At 48.2% G+C, this 27704-nt stretch overlaps 1 protein-coding gene across 1 annotated transcript; it reads left to right on the top strand.

Annotated features, from left to right (window-relative positions):
* The first annotated feature begins 687 nt into the window (after nucleotides 1–687).
* slc4a2a (solute carrier family 4 member 2a) lies at nucleotides 688–26139 on the top strand. Its single transcript, XM_063886446.1, has 21 exons — nucleotides 688–797; nucleotides 1073–1217; nucleotides 9093–9255; nucleotides 9336–9442; nucleotides 10453–10595; nucleotides 12942–13122; nucleotides 13417–13552; nucleotides 13679–13826; nucleotides 14358–14454; nucleotides 14539–14723; nucleotides 15147–15363; nucleotides 16338–16541; nucleotides 17447–17595; nucleotides 17811–18005; nucleotides 18495–18704; nucleotides 19117–19206; nucleotides 19292–19458; nucleotides 20166–20419; nucleotides 20510–20679; nucleotides 20961–21134; nucleotides 25865–26139. The coding sequence occupies exons 1-21, from the start codon at nucleotides 750–752 to the stop codon at nucleotides 25943–25945; spliced, it is 3264 nt and encodes a 1087-aa protein (XP_063742516.1). The 5' UTR covers nucleotides 688–749; the 3' UTR covers nucleotides 25946–26139.
* Nucleotides 26140–27704: the final 1565 nt, after the last annotated feature.

The raw sequence follows: 27704 nt of genomic DNA, 5'->3' as shown, positions 1-27704 counted from the left end.
ATTAGGATTTATTACTGAAGGAAACCAAACATCAGAAACACCTTCAGCTGTGAGTGCAGAATATATCACATATATCACATATATCACATATATCACATATATGTGATATATGTGATATATGTGATATATGTGATATATGTCAGTTGTACATTCTATGAATAACATATCATGTATAACTGATATGTAACAGAACGTTCCGAGTGGCAGCCTGTACCAGTTTCCTTTATGTACTTTATTTAACGTACCTGCTCTGTTTATTGTATTTACTGTACTTTAAGTTATACGTTGCACATTAGACGTTGTGTATTTGGGAAATTGTGTGATTCTTGTATATTCTTTTGTATTTTGGTGTAATTTTAAGCTGTCTGTGGCTCTCTCTGCTGTAACAATGAAAATGTCCCCTCTGTGGGACGAATAAAGGATTCTGATTCTGATTCACATATATGTTCTATAACTTACCTATAATGTATAACTAATATGTAACACATATGTAACGTAACTAATTCATATGTATATATAATCTCACTTCTCTCTGTGGGAGACCTTCATCAGAACTGAAAGCTCAGTCTGACATCTGATCCTGAAGTGCTGAGTCACTGTCTGAACTCAGAGACCTTAAACGCCTCATCACAGTCAGACTGTCGTTCATTCATTCATGTTCTGATGTGTACCCTCCCTCTCTCACCAGTTCAACCCCCCTCAGCAGTTTGTCTGTACCTGTAGGTTCTGCTGACCTCTGACCTCTGATCATGACTCATCATTTCTCTGAGGATCCTGCTGCCATCAGTCATTCTGCAGTGAGTCTCCGATGAACACATGAATCTGAAGACACAAACACACCACGATGCGTTCAGGGACTAACATGGTGGTGGTGCGTTCAAGGACTGACATGATGCATTCAGGGACTGACATGATGCATTCAGGGACTGACATGATGCATTCAGGGACTGACATGGTGCATTCAGGGACTGACATGGTGCATTCAGGGACTGACTTGGTGCATTCAGGACTGACATGGTGCATTCAAGAACTGTCATGTTGATGGTGTGTTCAGGCTCTCTCCTTTCTCCAGGCTCCGCAGCGCCTCAGTGAGGATGAAGAAGAGGATGAAGACCTGAACAGGGTTTTGGGAGTTCGGGTTTTCCAGCAGATCCTGCACCCAGCAGCACTCAGAACTCCAGAGAAACACAGAGTCATTGATGAGCAGGAAGTGGAGGGTGAGACACAGTGATGGGCAAGTGACTTCCAGCATGTAATCCAGTACATGTTCCTGATTCCTGTCTTCTGAAAGTAATAAGGGACATTACATCATCACTGTCTCTGAACTGTGATGCGTTACTCTACTCTGAGTTACTCTGAGTCACTCTCACCAGAATAACCTCTAAAGTTTGGCTTTAAATGCTAACATGTAGTTTACTGCAGCTCATTAATTAAAGCTCTCTATCTGGCAGTACATGCTGAACATTAGGGAAGAGCTAGAGGTTAAACTCCTGCTCCGATTCAGTGGGCTGGATAATATGTGATACCGGTACCGTGACGTCTCTGTGTGTCATTAATCAAGGTTTCAGGTTTCAAGGTGTTATTGGTCATATGCACAGCAGATACAACTTATATGTTGGCAATGAAAATCTTATGTCCCATGCTCCTCCAACAACTCCACATACATGGTGCAGATAAGATAAATAAAATAGTGCAAAAAGAGAGAAGAATATTTACAATAACAACAAGAAAGATTTGAGGATGAGAAATATATACATATGTGGAATACATTGAGAGTATTTAAACACTTTACTCTGTGGAATGAGGAGGTATGGACAGATGCATATATTATGTATCACAGATGTATATGGCAGATATGTATAATATATAGATATGTGTACTATAAACAGATTCACAGAGCTCAGGAGTTCAGCAGTCTTATAGCCTGTGGTATAAAACTGTCTCTGAGTCTGGTGGTCTTGGTCCGGATGCTGCGGTACCGTCTGCCAGACGGCAGCAGACAGAACAGATTGGTGCTGGGGTGATGGGGGTCCTTGAATATCCTACCGGCCTTCTTCCTACACCGCTGGGTGTAGAGGTCCTCCATGGATGGCAGCTCCGTCCTGGTGATGTGCTGAGCAGTTTTCACCACCCTCTGTAGAGTCTTACGGTTGAGGGCGGTGCAACTGCCATACCAGGCGGTGATGCAGCCAGTCAGGATACTCTCGATGGTGCACCTGTAGAAGTTGCAGAGTATCCTGGAGTCCATGTTGAACTTCCGCAGCCTGCGGAGGAAGAAGAGCCGCTGTCGAGCCGTCTTGGATATGACCCTGGTGTGATGTGTCCATGTCAGGTCCTCACTGATGTTTACCCCGAGGAACCTGAAGCTGCTGACTCTCTCCACAGGAGTCCCGTCGATGGTGATGGGTGTGTGTGCCTCTCTCTGCCTCTTCCTGTAGTCCACAATCAGCTCCTTTGTTTTGCTGACGTTGAGATGGAGGTTGTTGTCCTGGCACCAAGATGTCAGGGCTCTGACCTCCTCTCTGTACGCCGTCTCGTCGCCGTCTGTGATCAGGCCGATGACGGTCGTGTCGTCAGCAAACTTGATGATGGTGTTGGAGCTGTGTGTGGCCACGCAGTCGTGCGTGAACAGGGAGTAGAGGAGAGGGCTGAGCACACAACCCTGAGGGGCTCCGGTGTTGAGGGTCAAGGTGGAGGATGTGATGTTCCCCATCCGCACTGCCTGGGATCTGCCCGTTAGGAAGCTCATGATCCAGTCACAGAGGGCGCTGTTGAGCCCAAGGTCCCTGAGCTTAATGATGAGCTTGGAGGGCACAATGGTGTTGAATGCTGAACTGTAGTCAATGAACAGCATTCTCACATAAGTGTTCCTCTGGTCCAGGTGGGAGAGGGCAGTGTGGAGGGTGAGGGAGATGGCATCATCCGTGGACCTGTTTGCTCTGTAGGCAAACTGCAGGGGGTCCAGTGAGTCAGGGAGGGAGGAGGTGATAGAAGTTTTGACTAACCGCTCAAAGCACTTCATGATGATGGAGGTGAGTGCAACTGGGCGGTAGTCATTGAGGCAGATGGGTTTTGTCTTTTTGGGGACAGGGACAATGATGGACTCTTTAAAACATGTGGGGACTACAGACTGGGGCAGGGACCTATTGAAAATGTCTGTGAACACATCTGCCAGCTGAACTGCACACACCTTGAGAGCACAGCCAGGGATGCCATCAGGTCCAGGAGCCCTGTGTGTGTTGATCCTTTTCAGAGATCTACACACATCTGCACTGGTTAAAACCAGTGAGCAGGGATCCTAGGCCTTCTGTGCCTCCACAGCCGGGGGCTTCTCAAAGCATGCATAAAATGTGTTCAGTTCCTCTGGGAGAGATGCAGACACTTCCTCAGCACCACTCGTTGTCCTTTTGTAGTAATAACATGTTAGTGGAGCCTCTGCACGGCCCTGTGACCTGCTGGATAGGAACCAGTCTGTATGCAGCATTAGCTCACCTGGTCATTGCTGTGTTAACGGGGATTTGGCTGACAAGCTTTCTAAAAGCCGGAGATTCTACAGAGGACAGAGGCTGCAGATCTTCAACACTGCCACGACACTCTGAAGGTCTCAGGGTTCAAGCAGCAGACCCAGAGAGAGTGACCTTCTGTTGCTTCAGCCTGCAGCTCTGCATGGTGAATCTGTTCCTGCAGCTCTGCATGGTGAATATGTTCCTGCAGCTCTGCATCATGAATCTGTTCCTACAACTCTGCATCATGAGTCTGTTCCTGCAGCTCTGCATGGTGAATCTGTTCCTGTAGCTCTGCATGGTGAGTCTGTTCCTGCAGCTCTGCATGGTGAATCTGTTCCTGCAGCTCTGCATCATGAATCTGTTCCTGCAGCTCTGCATGGTGAATCTGTTCCTGCAGCTCTGCATGGTGAATATATTCCTGCAGCTCTGCATGGTGAATCTGTTCCTGCAGCTCTGCATGGTGAATTTGTTCCTGTAGCTCTGCATGGTGAATCTGTTCCTGCAGCTCTGCAAGGTGAATCTGTTCCTGTAGCTCTGCATGGTGAATCTGTTCCTGCAGCTCTGCATCATGAATCTGTTCCTGTAGCTCTGCATGGTGAATATATTCCTGCAGCTCTGCATGGTGAATCTGTTCCTGCAGCTCTGCATCATGAGTCTGTTCCTGCAGCTCTGCATGGTGAATATATTCCTGCAGCTCTGCATGGTGAATCTGTTCCTGCAGCTCTGCATGGTGAATCTGTTCCTGTAGCTCTGCATGGTGAATCTGTTCCTGCAGCTCTGCATCATGAGTCTGTTCCTGCAGCTCTGCATGGTGAATATATTCATGCAGCTCTGCGTGGTGAATCTGTTCCTGCAGCTCTGCATGGTGAATCTGTTCCTGTAGCTCTGCATGGTGAATATATTCCTGCAGCTCAGCATGGTGAATCTGTTCCTGCAGCTCTGCATGGTGAATCTGTTCCTGTAGCTCTGCATGGTGAATCTGTTCCTGCAGCTCTGCATGGTGAATATGTTCCTGTAGCTCTGCAAGGTGAATCTGTTCCTGTAGCTCTGCATCATGAGTCTGTTCCTGCAGCTCTGCATGGTGAATATATTCCTGCAGCTCTGCATGGTGAATCTGTTCCTGCAGCTCTGCATCATGAGTCTGTTCCTGCAGCTCTGCATGGTGAATATATTCCTGCAGCTCTGCATGGTGAATCTGTTCCTGCAGCTCTGCATGGTGAATCTGTTCCTGTAGCTCTGCATGGTGAATCTGTTCCTGCAGCTCTGCATGGTGAATCTGTTCCTGTAGCTCTGCATGGTGAATCTGTTCCTGTAGCTCTGCATGGTGAATCTGTTCCTGTAGCTCTGCATGGTGAATCTGTTCCTGCAGCTCTGCATGGTGAATCTGTTCCTGCAGCTCTGCATGGTGAATATGTTCCTGTAGCTCTGCATGGTGAATCTGTTCCTGCAGCTCTGCATCATGAGTCTGTTCCTGCAGCTCTGCATGGTGAATCTGTTCCTGTAGCTCTGCATGGTGAATATATTCCTGCAGCTCAGCATGGTGAATCTGTTCCTGCAGCTCTGCATGGTGAATCTGTTCCTGTAGCTCTGCATGGTGAATCTGTTCCTGCAGCTCTGCATGGTGAATATGTTCCTGTAGCTCTGCAAGGTGAATCTGTTCCTGTAGCTCTGCATCATGAGTCTGTTCCTGCAGCTCTGCATGGTGAATCTGTTCCTGTAGCTCTGCATGGTGAATCTGTTCCTGCAGCTCTGCATGGTGAATATGTTCCTGCAGCTCTGCATGGTGAATATATTCCTGCAGCTCTGCATGGTGAATCTGTTCCTGCAGTTCTGCAAGGTGAATCTGTTCCTGCAGCTCTGCATGGTGAATCTGTTCCTGTAGCTCTGCATGGTGAATCTGTTCCTGCAGCTCTGCATGGTGAATATGTTCCTGCAGTTCTGCATGGTGAATCTGTTCCTGTAGCTCTGCAAGGTCAATCTGTTCCTGTAGCTCTGCATGGTGAATCTGTTCCTGTAGCTCTGCATGGTGAATCTGTTCCTGTAGCTCTGCATGGTGAATCTGTTCCTGCAGCTCTGCATGGTGAATATGTTCCTGCAGTTCTGCATGGTGAATCTGTTCCTGTAGCTCTGCAAGGTCAATCTGTTCCTGTAGCTCTGCATGGTGAATCTGTTCCTGTAGCTCTGCAAGGTCAATCTGTTCCTGCAGCTCTGCATGGTGAATCTGTTCCTGTAGCTCTGCATGGTGAATCTGTTCCTGTAGCTCTGCATGGTGAATCTGTTCCTGTAGCTCTGCATGGTGAATCTGTTCCTGCAGCTCTGCATGGTGAATCTGTTCCTGCAGCTCTGCATGGTGAATCTGTTCCTGTAGCTCTGCATGGTGAATCTGTTCCTGCAGCTCTGCAAGGTCAATCTGTTCCTGTAGCTCTGCATGGTGAATCTGTTCCTGTAGCTCTGCATGGTGAATCTGTTCCTGTAGCTCTGCAAGGTCAATCTGTTCCTGTAGCTCTGCATGGTGAATCTGTTCCTGCAGCTCTGCATGGTGAATATGTTCCTGCAGTTCTGCATGGTGAATCTGTTCCTGTAGCTCTGCAAGGTCAATCTGTTCCTGTAGCTCTGCATGGTGAATCTGTTCCTGTAGCTCTGCAAGGTCAATCTGTTCCTGCAGCTCTGCATGGTGAATCTGTTCCTGTAGCTCTGCATGGTGAATCTGTTCCTGTAGCTCTGCATGGTGAATCTGTTCCTGTAGCTCTGCATGGTGAATCTGTTCCTGCAGCTCTGCATGGTGAATCTGTTCCTGCAGCTCTGCATGGTGAATCTGTTCCTGTAGCTCTGCATGGTGAATCTGTTCCTGCAGCTCTGCATGGTGAATCTGTTCCTGCAGCTCTGCATGGTGAATCTGTTCCTGCAGCTCTGTATCATGAATCTGTTCCTGCAGCTCTGCATGGTGAATCTGTTTCTGCAGCTCTGCATCATGAGTCTGTTCCTGTAGCTCTGCAAGGTGAATCTGTTCCTGTAGCCCTGCATCATGAGTCTGTTCCTGCAGCTCTGCATGGTGAATCTGTGCCTCTAGCTCTGCATGTCTGTTCCTGCAGCTCTGCAAGGTGAATTTGTTCCTGTAGCTCTGCATGGTGAATCTGTTCCTGCAGCTCTGCATGGTGAATATGTTCCTGTAGCTCTGCAAGGTGAATCTGTTCCTGCAGCTCTGCATCATGAGTCTGTTCCTGTAGCTCTGCATCATGAGTCTGTTCCTGTAGCTCTGCAAGGTGAATCTGTTCCTGCAGCTCTGCATCATGAGTCTGTTCCTATAGCTCTGCATGGTGAATCTGTTCCTGTAGCTCTGCATCATGAATCTGTTCCTGTAGCTCTGCATAGTGAATCTGTTCCTGTAGCTCTGCATCATGAGTCTGTTCCTGTAGCTCTGCAAGGTGAATCTGTTCCTGTAGCCCTGCATCATGAGTCTGTTCCTGCAGTTCTGCAAGGTGAATTTGTTCCTGTAGCTCTGCATGGTGAGTCTGTTCCTGCAGCTCTGCATGGTGAATCTGTTCCTGTAGCTCTGCATCATGAATCTGTTCCTGTAGCTCTGCATAGTGAATCTGTTCCTGTAGCTCTGCATCATGAGTCTGTTCCTGCAGCTCTGCAAGGTGAATTTGTTCCTGTAGCTCTGCATGGTGAATCTGTTCCTGCAGCTCTGCATGGTGAATATGTTCCTGTAGCTCTGCATGGTGAATATGTTCCTGTAGCCCTGCATCATGAGTCTGTTCCTGTAGCTCTGCAAGGTGAATCTGTTCCTGCAGCTCTGCATGGTGAATTTGTTCCTGCAGCTCTGCATCATGAATCTGTTCCTGTAGCTCTGCATGGTGAATCTGTTCCTGTAGCTCTGCATGGTGAATCTGTTCCTGTAGCTCTGCATGGTGAGTCTGTTCCTGCAGCTCTGCATGGTGAATCTGTTCCTGTAGCTCTGCATGGTGAATCTGTTCCTGTAGCTCTGCATCATGAATCTGTTCCTGTAGCTCTGCATGGTGAATCTGTTCCTGCAGCCCTGCATGGTGAATCTGTTCCTGCAGCTCTGCATCATGAATCTGTTCCTGTAGCCCTGCATGGTGAATCTGTTCCTGCAGCTCTGCATCATGAATCTGTTCCTGTAGCTCTGCATGGTGAATCTGTTCCTGCAGCTCTGCATCATGAATCTGTTCCTGCAGCTCTGCATGGTGAATCTGTTCCTGTAGCTCTGCATCATGAATCTGTTCCTGCAGCCCTGCATGGTGAATCTGTTCCTGCAGCTCTGCATCATGAATCTGTTCCTGCAGCTCTGCATGGTGAATCTGTTCCTGCAGCTCTGCATGGTGAATATGTTCCTGTAGCTCTGCATGGTGAATCTGTTCCTGTAGCTCTGCAAGGTGAATCTGTTCCTGCAGCTCTGCATGGTGAATCTGTTCCTGTAGCTCTGCATGGTGAATCTGTTCCTGCAGCTCTGCATGGTGAATATGTTCCTGTAGCTCTGCATGGTGAATCTGTTCCTGTAGCTCTGCATGGTGAATCTGTTCCTGCAGCCCTGCAAGGTGAATCTGTTCCTGCAGCTCTGCATGGTGAATATGTTCCTGTAGCTCTGCAAGGTGAATCTGTTCCTGTAGCTCTGCAAGGTGAATCTGTTCCTGTAGCTCTGCATGGTGAATCTGTTCCTGCAGCTCTGCATGGTGAATCTGTTCCTGCAGCTCTGCAAGGTGAATCTGTTCCTGTAGCTCTGCATGGTGAATCTGTTCCTGCAGCTCTGCATCATGAATCTGTTCCTGTAGCTCTGCATGGTGAATCTGTTCCTGCAGCTCTGCATCATGAATCTGTTCCTGCAGCTCTGCATTGTGAGCCTGCAACTCTGCATGGTGGATCTGTTCCTGCAGCTCTGCATTGTGAGCCTGCAACTCTGCATGGTGGATCTGTTCCTGCAGCTCTGCATTGTGAGCCTGCAACTCTGCATGGTGAATCTGTTCCTGCAGCTCTGCATTGTGAGCCTGCAACTCTGCATGGTGGATCTGTTCCTGCAGCTCTGCATGGTGAATCTGTTCCTGCAGCTCTGCATGGTGGATCTGTTCCTGTAGCTCTGCATTGTGGATCTGTTCCTGTAGCTCTGCATGGTGGATCTGTTCCTAGATCTGACTTCTACTTTTACTCAATTACAAGATCTGAGTACTTCTACTTTACTCAAGTACAAGATCGGAGTACTTCTACTTTAATCAAGTACAAGATCTGAGTACTTCTACTTTACTCAAGTACAAGACCTGAGTACTTCTACTTTTGCTGAAGTACACAACGAGAGTACTCTTCACCTCCATAGTGTGATGATGGTGATGATGAGGATGATGATGTCACTGTTTGTCTCCCTCTGGTGGAGGACAGTTCACATGCAGTCAGAGAACCATCAGGTCTGCTTCCTGTCTGAGAGTCAGAACCAGACCTGGAGAGGTTCTCCTGTTTGTAGCCCTTTGAATATGTTGTGTCTGGAGAACCCTGACCGAAGACACCGCAGCAGCTCCTCACCTGCCTTCAGCTGCTGGTTATGATGGTATTGATCCCCATGTGATGTTCCTGCAGATCACCGTCACTTCTCTCCTCACGTCCACCAGCCTCTTTCCAAGGCGCCACCCGACGGCAGGAGGAGGACCAATGAGAGCCGGCGAGGCTCCATCCCCGCGGCCACCATAGAAGAAGACGGGGAGGAAGAGGAAGGTGAGGAAGATGGAGAGAAGCCATGCAGGTCAGGTGGTTTAAATGTTATCAGATTCATATTTTCTGCAAACCCCCCCTCATCTGACCTGTAGCTCCTCCCCCTTACAGTGACCCGCCCACCGGCTTGTCCAATCACAACGGCCGCATGATGGCGAGCGTTGATGACGCAGAGGAGGCTGAGACGCTGATGTTGGTCGACCTGGACGGCATCAAGAGTCAGTGACTGCGTTTATTCTACACAATACAACTCATATATTTATTCACATTCACCTCCAGACCATAATGCTGACTCATGTCAGAGTTTAGGACTCATTATGCTGACTCATGTCAGGGTCCAGGGTGTGTGTGTGTGTGTGTGTTGTGTGTGTGTGTGTGTGTGTGTGTGTGTGTGTGTGTGTGTGTGTGTGTGTGTGTTCTGACACACTGAGATGCAGCAGTGAGGGCTGCTGGGGTTGGCTTTTCGAACTCTTCATCTTCAGCTTGAGGAGATGTACTGAAGGAGGGTCGTCTCCAGAGGAGAGGAAACTAACACCGTGTGAAAACGCTCGGAGGAAACCTAATTATAAACAGAGACCTGAAACCCACCTGTGTGTTTCTCTGCATGTGTGTGTGTGTGTGTGTGTGTGTCTCTGCGTGTGTGTGTGTGTGTGTGTGTGTCTCTGCATGTGTGTGTGTGTGTGTGTCTCTGCGTGTGTGTGTGTGTGTGTGTGTGTGTGTGTGTGTGTGTGTGTGTGTGGTAAAGTGATTGGATGATTCAGAATTCACTTCTCATCTTTCTGAAGTTCATTCAAGTCTGAAACTTTGTTAAACTACAGAAATTTCCCAAGAGACCGCACAGAAAGTGTGTGTGTATGTGTGTGTGAAGACATTACAATACAAAACAAGTGGACTTTTTGCCCTAAGCAGTACTAAGGACCTAATGCGTAGTTGGTTAAAGAGCCCTGTAGATCAGCGTGATTCGTTTTCTAACGTAGATCTGCTGGGGGTCTCCTTCTCCTCTCTGAAGCAGGCAGGATGTTTCAGAGATCTAATTTGAATAATAAAAAGACCCTCTTTAGTACTCTAGAATTTATTTCCCCTCCTGAGGACACGCTCAAACCCTCAGGAACCGTGGGGGGAAGAGTTCACAGTGTGTGCAGGGGTGTAGGGTTTTTAGGGGGGGGGCGACGCCTCTGCTAGTTGGGGTGACAGTGTGGGGCTCATTAACCTCTGACTCCGCCCGCAGGTCACCGATTGGACGACGTCCCGGCGGTGCGGCGTCACCTGATGAGGCGGAGCTCCAGAGGGCCGAGCGTCACCAGAGATCAGACAGGGGTCCGAACACCGTCATACCTGCAGCACCTACAGCCGGACCACACCCCCCATGAGGTCAGAGAGCCCGCCTGGTTCAGTACTGTCTCTTCTGTGTGAAGACCCCAAAGTCTCATGAGAGAAATGTATGGTAGGGGTCTCATGCAGGATGACAACTTCATCCAATCAAAAATGTCAGTTTTACCAGAAAGTGGATATATTTGTGCTCCTGGTGGACAGATTCTGGGTCGTTCTGAACGTTCAATGGGATCGGAACGTTAGAAAATGATTCATGATCCTCAACAAGCTCCAAAACTGTTCAAATCAGCCAAGAACTGTTCAGCTATTGTCTGTATTTCTCTGAGCTGGAGACCTCCAGCTTCCTACAGCTCTGGAAAAAATGAAGAGACCACTCCACATATTTCTTAAATCTTTATCTCTAGATGTGTAGCAGCCAGTCCAGGGTCTGTTGAATTCCAACACTGAGAAAAAGTGTCAGCAGTTTATAGAACACAATCAAATACATAAAGAATCATGTAACTCAAAGACATTCCTATAAATAGTCAAACCAGAGTGATAATGCTGCAGTGGTTTCGTAATGGTTTCCGGGGCTGGATACATTTCTAGCAAAGGACTTTGGGGTCTCATCACCTGAGGGTCCACAGTGCTGGTGGATCTGAGAGGCCAGGATGTGGTTCTCCGTCCCGACACTGGAACAGCAGATGTTGCTCCTCAGCTGCTGGCCTCTGGATCCCACACGTCCAGACTCTGGATTCATCATGGTGCCAGAGGTGGAAAAGTATTCCGATTCAATATTAATACCACACTGAACAAATACTCAATTCAGAGTAAAAGTACTACATTGATAACGGTACTTAAGTACAAATATTGAAGTAGGATTAGGAAAATGCACTTAGATAATATCAGAAAAGATGGGATTTCTTCTGCTAGTTCTTCAAAATCTCCTGGAATACTCCTGGTTATTCCTGAAAATATCACACAAACAGGGATGGAGTGGCTAACCACCCCCCTCTCTGGATCTGTCTTTCTTTATTAACATTCTCTGGATCCCTGAAGCCCTGAGTTGCCTCATAGAGGAACACGTTCAGAGTTTGAACTGCGTCCGAAACATCGAGAGTCACAGAGTTCCTACAGACGTCCGAGTCTGGATTTAAAGATGTCTTTCTCTCACTGGGGGAGGCTGTTAAAGGCCTGAAGGTGAGCTCAGGTCGAGGTGAGATCAGGTCCAGGTGAGATCAGGTCCAGGTGAGATCAGGTCCAGGTGAGATCAGGTCCAGGTGAGATCAGGTCCAGGTGAGATCAGGTCCAGGTGAGATCAGGTCCAGGTGATTTCTCTGTGCTGTTGGACGACAGAACAATAGAAATGTCATAAAAGAGGAAGAAAGATGAGCCGAGCGTCTGAGCGGTTAATCCTGGAGCTGTGAGGGAGAATGGGAGGCAAATAAATTGGATTTATTCAGAGACTCCCAGAGTTCACTCTACCTGTGAGACACACAGGCAGGGACACAGGTAGAGACACAGGTACACTGGGAGGTGTTTGTTTTCTGGGCTCAGTGCGTTTTGATCTCCAGGATGGTCGGTCTGGACCTGAGGCGTGGACACAAACAGGTAGAGGCTCGTCTACCTGTTCACCAGGCTTTGGGTTTATGCTGTTTTTCTACTGATTTCTGTCAGAATTTAGCCTGAATGTATTTTGTCCAGATTAGAAGTTAATCTTTATTGTGATAGATATATCGACCCGGTTGAGTCTGGTACCACTTGGGTCAGGTTTAAGCACAGAGTGATTGAGTTCAGTCAGGAAGTCTTGATGTCAGACCTGTTTCCCCTGAATGAGACTCCCTCGTTATGTCTGTGAATCCTCTTTGATTTGTTCTGACAGCGGATGGAAGTGAAAGTGACCGTTTTATTCAGGTTGAATATTTATCTTTATTAACGGCACATTATCGTGTTAACCCCAAACCATGACCTCTCCCTGAAGCTTCTTCCGTCTGCATGAGACATGACAGAGATATTAAAGCCAGTGCAAAGCGTCCCTGAAACTGCCGTGCTGTTCATGAATTTAATCACATCGTTCATAATTGAGATCTTTTTTATTCCGATTTTTCCAGAGATGCGCCTTTAATAGAATCACAGCTGGTGTGTTTTACCCTCCACCTGTTATCAGTTAGAGAGGAACTGAGGGACATCCAAGATTCAAAAGTTATTAAAAATAGAGATTATTTTTCTGTAGAACAACCAAAACCGGCAGCTCTACTTTAGTGATGCATTCTATAGGGATGGAACAAATGTCCTCTAAGATGTGTGTGTCCGGTGTGTGTGTGTGTGTGTCCGATGTGTGTATGGTGTGTGTGTGTGTCCGATGTGTGTATGGTGTGTGTGTGTGTCCGGTGTGTGTGTGTGCAGGTGTTTGTGGAGCTGAACGAGCTGGTGATTGACAGAAACCAGGATCTGCAGTGGAGGGAGACGGCTCGATGGATAAAATTTGAGGAGGAGGTGGAGGAGGAGACGGAGCGATGGGGGAGACCTCACATCGCCTCCCTTTCCTTCAGATCTCTCCTCGAGCTCCGGAAGACCATCTCCCACGGTGAGGAGACCCTCTGGGGGGGGCGGGGGGGGTGACTCTTCAAAATAGAACAGGGAAGCAGACAGATGTATTAACCCTAACTTTCACCCTGATAATGCACAGACAGGTTGGTCTTGATTCTCTGGTTTGAAAGGTAACGCTTAGAGTCATCGGCGTACAGTGAAATATAATGGTTACAATAGTTCAGACGCCAGACAACTTTAACTGCATGAAAGTCTACAAGAAAATGAGCTAACGTCATTCTCAAGTTATTACCTCAGATTGTAAGGAAGTTGATTTCCGTTGTGGTTCCAGGTGCGGTGCTGCTGGACCTGAAGCAGAAGACGCTGCCGGGCATCGCTCAGCAGGTGGTGGAGCAGATGGTGATCTCAGATCTGATCAAAGCGAAAGACCGAGCCAACGTCCTGAGGGCTCTGCTACTCAGACACAGGTTCAGCATGAACACATGAACCAGAATACATTCAATAATTCATCAGCCCATCCAATCATTCATTCATCCAGTGCTGAGGAAAGCTTCAGTGGATATTACAGATCTACTCTTCTGTTTGCTCCCCAGTCACCCCAGTGACGAGAAGGATCACAGTCTGTTCAGTAAAAACATCTCTGCAGCCAACATGGCCGCCCTGATTGACCGTCACAACGGCCAATCAGAGCCCTCCATCTATCTGACCAATCATAGAGAGGCTGAAGGGGAAAAGAGCAAGGTGAAAACGTTTACCGTTCATCAAACATTGAATGCATTTTTGAGGTAAATCTCCTCAGCTTGAGTTAACAACAGACCTTATTTCAGAATAACAACCAAAAACTCCTTCAGAGAACCATTCACCTCCAGACCAGGGCACAGGAAGACTCGTGTCAGGGTGAAGGACTCATAATGCTGACTCATGTCAGGTTTGAAGACTCATAATGCTGACTCATGTCAGGGTGAAGGACTCATAGTGCTGACTCATGTCAGGGTGAAGGACTCATAATGCTGACTCATGTCAGGTTTGAAGACTCATAATGCTGACTCATGTCAGGGTGAAGGACTCATAATGCTGACTCATGTCAGGGTGAAGGACTCATAATGCTGACTCATGTCAGGGTGAAGGACTCATAATGCTGACTCATGTCAGGGTGAAGGACTCATAACGCTGAGTTATGTCAGGGTCTTTAGGACTCATAATGCTGAGGCATGTCAGGGTTTAGGACTCATTCCTTCTACTTTCTATCTGTTAATGTGAGTTTGTTTTCAGAACGAGGCGCTGCCCGCCACTCAGTCCAGATCCAAACACGAGGTGAAGCTCATGGAGAAGATCCCGGAGAGAGCCGAGGCCACCGTGGTCCTCGTGGGTACGAATCCCTCCTCACCACCTCCGTTCATGTGTTCATCTTAGGGGTTCAGTGGTTAACTGCGTCCCTCTGCTGTGTCTGCAGGCAGTGTGGGCTTCCTGGATCAGCCCTCCATGGCGTTTGTTCGTCTGCAGGAGGCTGTGCTGTTGGAGTCCGTTCTGGAGGTTCCTGTCCCTGTGAGGTTCCTCTTCCTCCTGCTGGGCCCCCCCACCGCCAATATAGACTACCACCAGATCGGACGCTCCATCTCCACGCTCATGTCTGACAAGGTGAGCTAACACCAACGAGGCTCTCTGTCTCCTTATGGGTCTGATGACTGTATATTATTTAGATGTTCACACAGCTAACAAACACAGGTAGCATTACAAGTGTTGAAATTCAGTGTTCTGAAGATATGTGGCTTGGTAAGAATGGGTCTAATATTGAGTTTGTTGACTCTGGAGCCAAAGAAACGGACATGATCGGTGTTCATGTTTACTGTGGAGATAATAGTCTGAGGACCGGCCCATAGAAACCTTGTTTCTATATCTGCATCGTTTCTGAAGCTGCAGTTTCTCCTGATGAAGAGTTTTGGTCGTTGTAGCGCGCTGGCACCTGTCGGCTTCCTTACTGACGTAACTGCAGGACTCTTCTGTTGTGAACGGTGTCCTTTATGGTATTATAATAAATATAATCCTTGGTCTGTTCCTCAGCACTTCCACGAGGCGGCTTACCAGGCGGACGACCGCCAGGACCTGCTGACTGCCATCAACCGGTTCCTGGACTGCAGCGTTGTCCTGCCTCCGTCGGACGTCGGTGGAGACGAGCTGCTGCACTCGGTTGCTCGCTTCCAACGGGAAATGCTCCGGAAGAGGGAGGAGGAGAGCGGCAAGCTGCAGGAGAAACAGAGCAGCGACCAGCAGGATGAAGGTCCGTCCTCTTAAGTCACTGCTGCTGACATATATCTATGTTCCTCTCATCTGGGGCCTCATTTATAAACGTGGGGTACGCCCAAAAGATGGCGTACGCCAACTTCTAAGCAATCTTTGAGAGTGATAAAAAACAAACTTGACGGTAAAGGTGCGTTCCTCCGCGCACACTCTGACCCATGCGTACGCACAGAAACGGGAGGGGTGAGAAACTGCGACAGCGTTGGCAGAAGGGAGAATGGAGGGATGTGAAATAACACCATCTAAATATTCCCTCTCAGGTTTCAGATATGAAGAACTGCAGTATGAACAAACGCCTGTTTGAGAGTCCGGAGTGCACACAGAAACAGACCTGTGAGAAACAAATGAATACAGATATGTTATTGAACAGTTTCTTTGACATGTGGCAAATCTGGGCGTTACGTGAAGTCCGCAAAAGCTGCGCCGCATTTCGAGTTGATTGTGATTTATAAAGGAAACCGGCGTAGGACGCGCGAGCGCAGGGTTTTATCCATGGGAATATTTTTGTGCATATTTACTTGCTTTGTCCTACCTACGCCACCTTCCCACGGTAATCCTACGCAAAGCTTTATAAATGAGGCCTCTGAGCATTACAGTGGAGCCGTAATCACCAAACTCATCACCATAAGAGAAAAGGGTTTTTCTAAATAATATCTTCAGAATTCAGACATTTTTTGGGGGAAAAATTCTTCAATCTGAGAAAAGTCAGAATTTATTTGTATTTAGTTTCTCTCTGGAAAAATGTCAGAATTGTTAGTAAAAAGTCAGAACTCTAAATTTCACAAATATGAGAAAACATTTAGAATTCTAAAGAAAAAAAAGATTTGTTTTGGGTGAAAAATCTGAATTATGAACATTTTATTTTTTATTTTCTTATTGAAAAAAGTCTGAATTCTTCTTCAAAATTATATAATATCAAGAAAAAAGTTGATGAAAAAATGTCCTAATTTCCAGACTCCCTCGTTCCCTCCAAACTGGGCGACGAGCCCCTGCGGCGGTCAGGCCGTCTCTTCGGAGGTCTGATAAAAGACGTGACACGGCGCTATCCTCAGTACCTCAGCGACATCCGGGATGCTCTAAACCCTCAGTGCATGGCCGCCATCATTTTCATCTACTTCGCCGCACTGTCACCTGCCATCACCTTCGGGGGACTTCTGGGTGAGTCTCTGAAACACACTGAGTATGACTATAACTAGGGCTGCAAGCTAACTGGACATGGATTCTCCAAGACCTACACCTACTCACCTTCTTTAAAGGTATTACCTGCAACATTAATGTGTTTGAAGACGTGAGGTGTGTATTTACCCCTCTCTCAGCAGCAGGGTGGACTGTCTGAATCCCTCATAAACTGACTCTTTATCCAATTTTAAGACACATTTTTACCGCCCAGTTTTCACATCCTGGTGCTTTAACTCTGTATCCAAACTGATGAAGGATTTTAGTGACGGGGCGTCAGGATCTGAGCCAACGTTAGCCTTTAGCTCGCAGGCCCTCTATCTTATGTCCACCGAACTGCACAAGAGAAGCTGCTTTATTATAACAAAAATGTTGAAGTTATTTTTTGGGGGCTTTTTGCCTTTAATCGGATCGGACAGTGGAGAGCGACAGGAAAGTGGGAGAGAGAGTCGGGGTGGGATCCAGAAAGGACCACGGGTCGGGAATCGAACCCGGGTCGCCGGCGTGCGGTGCAGGTGCCCCAGCCAGTTGCGCCATGGCCGGGGCCAGAAGCTGCTTTATTTAGATGTCTCCTTATTTCCAGTTGCTTTGGAGATGAGAAGTCCAGTGTTGGTAATTTGCTTCCCGGTTAAAACCTCCTGAACGTCTGGATCTGACCTACCGGAGTATCTGAGCTGACATTAGCAGCAGCCGAACAGAACTCTGATTTATCCTCAAACTGAAAATGTATTCACAGTTTTTGCCCCTTTATATTCATATTCACATCGGAGGAGAGCAGGAGACTCTGAAACCTCCTGAACCCTCAGCACTAAAGGAAGGCTAACTGATCCAGCTGCCGAACATGTGATGGTTTCAGAGTGACGTTCTTTGCTTCTGATTGTTCTCAGGTGAGAAGACGGAGGGTCTGATCGGTGTTTCAGAGCTGATCGTGGCCACGGCGGTGCAGGGCATCGTGTTCAGCATCTTCGGAGCTCAGCCACTGTTAGTGATTGGCTTCTCCGGACCGCTGCTGGTGTTTGAGGAGGCTTTCTACACTGTGAGCTCACCTGACACCTGCATCAGAATACCATCTGTGCAAATACATATACAAATACATAACTAAAAATGGAACTGTTATGTTACAGAGTTCAAGTTCAAAACTATGTACCAAAGAGTTTAGTTTGTACACTAACTACGAGTTGATCACCAAAACTGGAATACAGTTTGGAAGCTGCTAGCTGTTCATGAACCCTGCGGTGTATTTGTGTGCAGTTTTGTAAAGACAACGGGATTGAGTATCTGACGGGTCGGGTGTGGATCGGTTTCTGGCTGGTGCTCATCGTTCTGCTCACCGTTGCCTTCGAGGGAAGCATCCTGGTTCGCTTCGTCTCCCGCTTCACTCAGGAGATCTTCTCCTTCCTCATCTCCCTCATCTTCATCTACGAGACCTTCGCCAAACTCATAAAGGTGGGCTTGAGGGGCGTGAGTCCGGACTGTGTTCTTGGATGGGTTTGTTTATCTGTCAGGAGGAGGGTGAAGCATGGAGGAAGCTCCATGATGGAGCACATCTGAATCATTCATTACTGTCATTAACCTGAATAGGGCATTTGTACTGGTAATACATAAAGTCATTATTTCCTGATGTTATGATTCAAGTGAACTCCTTCCAGTCTGAATCACTACTTCATGTAAACTGTGGAACTATGACCTTCCAAACTGGAGTCAGAATACGCAGAGACAGAGCAGAGGGTAAATGATGTGTCAGGTTGTGAGGAAGAAAATACAACGCCTGGAGGGAAATAGATGAGAGGAAGAGATTCCTGGATTTTCTGTGTTCTGTCGGGCTTCAAAGGACCAGAGAGGGGGTCTTGGGGCAGAGGTGTCCTGGTGTTTCACGGAATGGGGATCACACCACTGGTCCGTCACATTGAGTTTCATCTTCTTTGGTTTCTCTAGATCTTTCAGGAGCATCCTCTCAAAAACTGTTACCATGGAAACATCACCGTGTCTCCATCCCTGTGCAACTTCACTTCTGCCGCCGGGAATTCTGGGAAGGTTGTTGGAGAACCGAACACCGCTCTGCTGTCATTCGTTCTCATGGTGGGAACGTATTTCATCGCCTTCTACCTGCGCAAGTTCAAGAACAGCTCCTTCTTCCCCGGCAGGGTCAGTACGTTCCACGATAGCTCGCCTTTAGAATTTGACCTTTTCTACGAGCTACTCTTTTTCTAAGCAGCTCTAGTTGACCAATCTATCCCTCTGCAGCTCTGTTATGAATGAACCTTGCAATGCTTTCAAAGTCTTTCCCAAACCTGCCCTCCGATAGCAATCAGAATCAGAATGGGCTTTATTACCAAAAAGGTTTACACAATTAGCTGTGGTACATGTGGTGCATTCAAAGACAGAGAGAAGAATACGGAGCCAAAAATAGTTCTATTACAAAAACTATTTTAAAACTCATTTAGAATTGTGTGAAACGGAGTCGAGTAAAATATAATCAAATATGACAAACACTTTATTGATAGTAATAGTGAGTGGAGAGCTGAAATGTGCAGCATGTTCCTTTACGGTCTTTCAGCTCCGTAGGATCATCGGAGACTTTGGGGTCCCCATCGCGATCCTCATCATGGTGCTGGTGGACTACAGCGTGGAGGACACCTACACTCAGGTGAGACAGACTTTAAAACCAGAGTGCGTCCTGTGTTGACACAACGCTGAGACAGACCTAACCTTCCCCTCTTCCTATTGTCCAGAAACTGAACGTGCCCAGTGGATTCTCTGTGTCCAGTCCGGAGAAGCGTGGTTGGCTGATTTCTCCGATGGGGTCGGACGGGATGTTTCCTGTTTGGATGATGGCCGCCAGCATCATGCCTGCCATCCTCGTCTTCATCCTCATCTTCATGGAGTCCCAGATCACAGCGTAAAGCATCTATGACTTCTTCCTTTTAAACTCATTGAAAGTGTTTTTCAGTGCTCCACTACAGTTCAGAGGTCTACGCTGTACTTCTACTCCACTACAGTTATTTAATCCCTTTAGTTTCTTTACAGATTAGGATTAATGATGGTAAATATAATCCCTTAAATCAGACTGTAGTTCCCCTGCAGTAAATCCAGCAGCTACCCTGCAGTATACAAAGCATTCAAAGTAGCTGCACCTTTACCAGCTCTGAGAACACTTTACTGATCAATCATTATAAAACATATCAGAGATATTATTCTGAAATGGACCAATCAGACAATGACTACTTTTACTCCAATACCAGATCTGAGTGTCTTCGAGCAGACCGTCGTCCTCGTACTCCTGCTCCTGCTCAGGTGAAAAACCATGCTAGCACAAATAGCTTACATATAGCAGGGCGGTGCTAGTTTGCCGTACAGCAGCGGCGAGGTGTGGTGCGTAGCTCAGTCCAAAGTGACTACAATTGGGAACCAAGGCTCGCGGGTTGGACAGTGTGTGGACTGGTACTGCGAGAGGAACCAGTTCATTAAAATCCTCAATTTTCCATTTCAGACCAGAAAAGACCCTCTGTGAACACAGCCTTATTTTTGACTTTGATGGATTGTAATGGGGGGGTCCAACCCAGAACCACCAAAGAGTATTAACATGGTGTTTCCTGTGTGTGTCAGGCTGATCGTCAGTAAGAAGGAGAGGAAGCTGGTGAAGGGAACTGGTTTCCACCTGGACCTCCTCATCATCGTGGTGGTGGGGGGTGTCTCGGCGCTGTTCGGTTTGCCGTGGTTATCGGCGGCCACCGTCCGCTCCGTCACCCACACAAACGCCCTCACCGTCATGAGCAAAGCCGTGGCGCCCGGAGACAAACCCCGCATACAGGAAGTGAAGGAGCAGAGGCTGACGGGCTTCCTGGTGGCGGTGTTAGTGGGTACGTAGAGCACCAACACACCCAGAACAGAGGGTGCATAGAAGTCTATTAGGGAATGACCCACTTACTCTTTACTTCTTACCCCTTCAGGTCTCTCCATTGTGATCGGGGAGGTTCTGCGTCAGATCCCTCTGGCGGTTCTGTTCGGGATCTTCCTGTACATGGGCGTGATGTCGCTGAACGGGATCCAGCTCACTGAGCGGCTCATCCTGCTGCTGATGCCCCCGAAGTACCACCCGGACCACAACTACGTCCGCAAGGTGAGTCCTGCCCCCCCACCGGGACATGTTCACCATCCACAGGGGCCGGCTTGGTTGTGGTTCTGGTTTGTTGGTCTTTATTTGGACTTTACTTGGGACTCTTGTTTGGTTGACTTTATTTTAGAATTGATTGATTTGAATTTCGACTTGATTTCATACTGGTTCGTACGACCTGGACTTCACTGGGGTCTCTCTTGGACTCAAAGGAAAGACCAAGTCCATGTAAGCTGTGCACATTTTCTCCATGAGAGGCTCATCCTATACTGATCTTTCCCTCTCAGGTGCGCACGTTAAGGATGCACCTGTTCACCGTGGTGGAGCTCACCTGTCTGTCTCTCCTGTGGGTCGTCATGGCGACGGCGGCGGCGCTGGCGTTCCCCTTCATGCTGCTGTTGACCATCCCAGTGAGAATGCTGCTGCTGCCGCGCATCTTTACCCGCAGAGAGCTGCAGAGCGTGAGTCGCTGAACACCTTCCCCTGCTCAATGCTAACAACACCCTCTCTCACCTGCTAACTGCTCTCTGCTAACTGCTCTCTGCTAACTGCTCTCTGCTAACCGGTAACTGTTAGCCGGTAACTGTTAGCCGGTAACTGTTAGCCGGTAACTGTTAGCCGGTAACTGTTAGCCGATAACTGTTAGTCGGTAACTGCTCGCCGGTAACTGTTAGCCGGTAACTGATAGCCGGTAACTGTTAGCCGGTAACTGTTAGCCGGTAACTGATAGCCGGTAACTGCTCGCCGGTAACTGTTAGCCGGTAACTGCTCGCCGGTAACTGTTAGCCGGTAACTGCTCGCCGGTAACTGTTAGCCGGTAACTGTTAGCCGGTAACCGTTAGCCGGTAACCATTAGCCGGTAACTGTTAGCCGGTAACTGCTCTCTGCTAACTGCTCGCCGGTACTGTTAGCCGGTAACTGTTCGCCGTAACTGTTAGCCGGTAACCGTTAGCCGGTAACCATTAGCCGGTAACTGTTAGCCGGTAACTGCTCTCTGCTAACTGCTCGCCGGTAACTGTTAGCCGGTAACTGTTCGCCGGTAACTGCTCGCCGGTAGCTGATAGCCGGTAACCGTTAGCCCGGTAACCGTTAGCCGGTAACTGCTCGCGAGTAGCTGTTAGCCGGTAACTGATAGCCGGTAACCGTTAGCCGGTAACCGCTCGCTGGTAACCGCTCGCTGGTAACTGTTAGCCGGTAACCGCTCGCTGGTAACCGTTAGCTGTAACCGCTAGCTGGTAACCGTTAGCCGGTAACTGTTCGCCGGTAACTGCTCGCCGGTAACTGCTAACCGGTACTGTTAGCAGGTAACTGCTCGCCGGTAACTGCTAGCCGGTAACTGTTAGCCGGTAACTGCTAGCCGGTAACTATTAGCTGGTAACTGTTAGCCGGTAACTGCTCGCCGGTAACTTTCAGCCGGTAAGTGTTAGCCGGTAACTGCTCGCCGGTAACTGTTAGCCGGTAACTGTTAGCCGGTAAAGCCGGTAACTGTTAGCCGGTAACTGTTTGCCGGTAACTGCTCGCTGGTAACTGTTCGCCGGTAACTGTTCGCCGGTAACTGCTCTCCGGTAACTGTTCGCTGGTAACTGTTAGCCGGTAACTGTTAGCCGGTAACTGTTTGCCGGTAACTGCTCTCTGGTAACTGTTCGCCGGTAACTGTTCGCCGGTAACTGCTCTCCGGTAACTGTTCGCTGGTAACTGTTCGCCGGTAACTGCTCGCCGGTAACTGTTAGATGGTAACTGTTCGCCGGTAACTGCTCTCCGGTAACTGTTCGCTGGTAACTGTTCGCCGGTAACTGCTCGCCGGTAACTGTTAGATGGTAACTGCTCGCCGGTAACTGTTAGCCGGTAACTGCTCGCTGGTAACTGCTAGCTGGTAACTGTTAGATGGTAACTGCTAGCCGGTAACTGCTCGCCGGTGACTGTTAGCCGGTAACTGCTCGCCGGTGACTGTTGGCCGGTAACTGTTAGATAGTAACTGCTCGCCGGTAACTGTTAGCCGGTAACTGCTCGCCGGTAACTGCTAGCCGGTAACTGCTCGCCGGTAACTGTTAGCCGGTAACTGCTCGCCGGTAACTGCTCGCTGGTAACTGTTAGATGGTAACTGCTCGCCGGTAACTGCTCGCCGGTAACTGTTAGCTGGTAACTACTCGCCGGTAACTGTTAGCTGGTAACTACTCGCCGGTGACCGTTGGCCGGTAACTGTTAGATGGTAACTGCTCGCCGGTAACTGTTGGCCGGTAACTGTTAGCCGGTAACTGCTAGCCGGTAACTGTTGGCCGGTAACTGTTGGCCGGTAACTGTTAGATGGTAACTGCTAGCTAGTACTGTTAGCTGGAAACTGTTAGCTGGTAACTATTAGCCGGTAACTGCTAGCCGGTAACTGTTGGCCGGTAACTGTTGGCCGGTAACTGTTGGCCGGTAACTGCTAGCCGGTAACTGCTCGCCGGTGACTGTTAGCCGGTAACTGCTCGCCGGTGACTGTTGGCCGGTAACTGTTAGATGGTAACTGCTCGCCGGTAACTGTTAGCCGGTAACTGCTCGCCGGTAACTGCTCGCCGGTAACTGTTCGCCGGTAACTGCTCGCCGGTAAGTGTTAGCCGGTAACTGTTGGCCGGTAACTGTTAGATGGTAACTACTAGCCGGTAACTGTTGGCCGGTAACTGTTAGATGGTAACTGCTCACCGGTAACTGTTAGCCGGTAACTGTTAGCCGGTAACTGTTAGATGGTAACTGCTCGCCGGTAACTATTAGCTGGTAACTGTTAGCCGGTAACTGCTAGCCGGTAACTGTTGGCCGGTAACTGTTAGTCGGTAACTGTTAGCCGGTAACTGTTAGATGGTAACTGCTCGCCGGTAACTGTTAGTCGGTAACTGTTAGCCGGTAACTGTTAGATGGTAACTGCTCGCCGGTAACTATTAGCTGGTAACTGTTAGCCGGTAACTGTGGCCGTAACTGTTAGTGGTAACTGCTCGCCGGTAACTGTAGCCTGGTAACTGTTAGCGGTAACTGCTGGCCGGTAACTGTTGGCCGGTAACTGTTAGACGGTAACTGCTAGCCGGTAACTCTCGCCGGTGACTGTTAGCCGTCACTGCTCGCCGGTAACTGTTAGCCGGTCAACTGCTCGCCGGTACTGTTCGCCGGTAACTAGCTGTAACTGTTACCGGTAACTGCTAGCCGTAACTGTTGCCGGTAACTGTTAGTCGGTAATGTTAGCCGGTAACTGTAATGTAACTGCTCCGCCGGTAACTGTTAGTCGGTAACTGTTCGCCGGTAACTGTTCAGCGGTAACTGCTAGCCGGTAACTATTAGCTGGTAACTGTAGCCGGTAACTGTTAGCCGGTAACTGTTGGCCGTAACGTTGACCGGTAACTGCTAGCCGGTAACTGCTCGCCGGTGAACTGTTGCCGGTCACTGCTCGCCGGTACTGTTCCGGTCAACTGTCGCCGGTAACTGCTCGCCGGTAACTGTTAGATGGTAACTGCTAGCCGGTAACTGCTCGTCGGTAACTGTTAGCCGGTAACTGCTCGCCGGTAACTGTTAGCCGGTAACTGCTCGCTGGTAACTGCTAGCTGGTAACTGTTAGATGGTAACTGCTAGCCGGTAACTGCTCGCCGGTGACTGTTAGCCGGTAACTGCTCGCCGGTGACTGTTGGCCGGTAACTGTTAGATAGTAACTGCTCGCCGGTAACTGTTAGCCGGTAACTGCTCGCCGGTGACTGTAAGCCGGTAACTGTTAGATGGTAACTGCTAGCCGGTAACTGCTAGCCGGTAACTGTTAGCCGGTAACTGCTCGCCGGTAACTGCTCGCCGGTAACTGTTAGCCGGTAACTGCTCGCCGGTAACTGCTCGCTGGTAACTGTTAGATGGTAACTGCTCGCCGGTAACTGCTCGCCGGTAACTGTTAGCTGGTAACTACTCGCCGGTAACTGTTAGCTGGTAACTACTCGCCGGTGACCGTTGGCCGGTAACTGTTAGATGGTAACTGCTCGCCGGTAACTGTTGGCCGGTAACTGCTAGCCGGTAACTGTTGGCCGGTAACTGTTGGCCGGTAACTGTTAGATGGTAACTGCTCGCCGGTAACTGTCAGCCGGTAACTGTTGGCCGGTAACTGTTGGCCGGTAACTGCTAGCCGGTAACTGCTCGCCGGTGACTGTTAGCCGGTAACTGCTCGCCGGTGACTGTTGGCCGGTAACTGTTAGCCGGTAACTGCTCGCCGGTAACTGTTCGCCGGTAACTGCTCGCCGGTAAGTGTTAGCCGGTAACTGCTCGCCGGTAACTGTTGGCCGGTAACTGTTAGATGGTAACTACTAGCCGGTAACTGTTGGCCGGTAACTGTTAGATGGTAACTGCTCACCGGTAACTGTTAGCCGGTAACTGTTAGCCGGTAACTGTTAGATGGTAACTGCTCGCCGGTAACTATTAGCTGGTAACTGTTAGCCGGTAACTGCTAGCCGGTAACTGTTGGCCGGTAACTGTTAGTCGGTAACTGTTAGCCGGTAACTGTTAGATGGTAACTGCTCGCCGGTAACTGTTAGTCGGTAACTGTTAGATGGTAACTGCTCGCCGGTAACTATTAGCTGGTAACTGTTAGCCGGTAACTGTTGGCCGGTAACTGTTAGATGGTAACTGCTCGCCGGTAACTATTAGCTGGTAACTGTTAGCCGGTAACTGTTGGCCGGTAACTGTTAGATGGTAACTGCTCGCCGGTAACTATTAGCTGGTAACTGTTAGCCGGTAACTGTTGGCCGGTAACTGTTAGATGGTAACTGCTAGCCGGTAACTGCTCGCCGGTGACTGTTAGCCGGTAACTGCTCGCCGGTGACTGTTGGCCGGTAACTGTTAGATGGTAACTGCTCGCCGGTAACTGCTCGCCGGTAACTGTTAGCCGGTAACTGCTCGCCGGTCACTGTTAGCCGGTAACTGCTCGCCGGTCACTGTTAGCCGGTCACTGCTCGCCGGTCACTGTTCGCCGGTCACTGCTCGCTGGTAACCGCTAGCTAGTACTGTTAAATGGTAACTATTAGCTGGTAACTATTAGCTGGTAACTGCAAGCTGGTAACTGCTCGCTGGTAAGTGTTAGCTAGTACTGTTAGCTGGTAACTGCAAGCTTGTAACTGTTAGCTAGTACGGTTAGCCAGTACTGTTAGCTGGTGATTTTAACATGATCTCCACTCTGACTTCTGTCCTGCAGCTGGATGCTGATGACGCGGAGCCTCACCTGGAGGAGAAAGAGGGTCAGGACGAGTATTCTCAGCTGCAGATGCCTGTGTGATCTGTCGTTAGCTTATCGTTAGCATATTGTTAGCATTTTTCACATGTATCCTGAGCAGCGGGGCAGCTGGGCATGTTTTTATAAATCTGACTGTATTTTCTGCTTGATTCTGTGTGACGGTCTGACCTGGGATCTGATCTGTGTCGCTCAGAGGCGGATTCACAGAGGAGTGTTCTCAAGGTCTGCTTCATACGACGGAGTATTAGGGCCACATATGAAGAAAAAAAATATTTTTGCCGTGACGAGATTAAAGTCGACACGGCGACTTTAAAGTCGACATGTTGACTTTAAAGTCGACACGGCGACTTTAAAGTCAACATGTCGACATTAAACTCGAAATGTCGAGAATAAAGTTGAAATTAGTTGGGAGACATAGCAACCGCTCCCACAGGTCCTGCACTGAATCCGAAATGGCTTGTGTAGATCATTTGGTCAAATTATACTTCCGAATTGGATTTAACAATAAATAGATCCTCGCTGTTTTAGCGCAGAACCACAGTGTGGTGATTAGTGTAAGAACCATGCGTGACTCAAACTGCACCTGTGGAGCGGTTGCTTTCTCTCTGAATAGTTTTCAGTGTCAATTGACATAAAGTCGAGATTATTCTCGACATGTCGAGATTAATGTCGACATGTCGACTTTAATCTCGTCACGGCAAAAATATTTTTTTTCTTCATATGTGGCCCTAATACTCCGTCGTAGCTTCACTACAGATGTGTGTTAATGATATTTCAGCACTAACACGAGATAACACTCTGAGGCTATTTTCCTCATATATTTTCAAAAATGGATTTAAGATACATACAACAGTTCCCACCAACTCTCTGAAGATGATACTCATGTCTCCAGTGAAGGTGGAGCCTCTCTTACTCCTGCAGGACCCCTCAGTGAATCCCCCTGTTTCACAGATCACACTGAAACATGCTCTCTGATGGCACTCTCTCTTTCTGTCTGTTCATTCAGATTCTATCAATAAATGCATATTTTATCTTTAAAATGGGATTTTTTCACATTTACTTGTCCTCCCAACACATGTAAATCTTGAGCTGTGACAGGTTTTAACATTTCATGCGAACCACGATCACAAATAATTTGTCTTTCATTTTAATGGCTCTACCTTTGGTTTGGACACACCAATTTCATCAACATTTCTATTTAACCCTTAAATGGTTTCTGTGTCCTGGGGGATATGGGCATTTGACAGGCTGTGTCATGGGTATTATGGGTGTGATAACTGGGTATTATTGGTGTAATAACTGGGTATTATTGGTGTGATAACTGGGTATTATGGGTGTGATAACTGGGTATTATGGGTGTGATAACTGGGTATTATTGGTGTGATAACTGGGTATTATTGGTGTGATAACTGGGTATTATTGGTGTGATAACTGGGTATTATGGGTGTGATAACTGGGTATTTTTGGTGTGATAACTGGGTATTATTGGTGTGATAACTGGGTATTATTGGTGTGATAACTGGGTATTATTGGTGTGATAACTGGGTATTATTGGTGTAATAACTGGGTATTATTGGTGTGATAACTGGGTATTATGGGTGTGATAACTGGGTATTTTTGGTGTGATAACTGGGTATTATGGGTGTGATAACTGGGTATTATTGGTGTGATAACTGGGTATTATTGGTGTGATAACTGGGTATTATGGGTGTGATAACTGGGTATTATTGGTGTGATAACTGGGTATTATTGGTGTGATAACTGGGTATTATGGGTGTGATAACTGGGTATTATTGGTGTG

Source organism: Eleginops maclovinus, chromosome 6 (genome assembly GCF_036324505.1).
Source record: "Eleginops maclovinus isolate JMC-PN-2008 ecotype Puerto Natales chromosome 6, JC_Emac_rtc_rv5, whole genome shotgun sequence".
Lineage (NCBI taxonomy): Eukaryota > Metazoa > Chordata > Actinopteri > Perciformes > Eleginopidae > Eleginops > Eleginops maclovinus.
The sequence above is the reverse complement of the archived record's forward strand: the minus strand, read 5'-3'. Positions and strand labels throughout refer to the sequence as shown.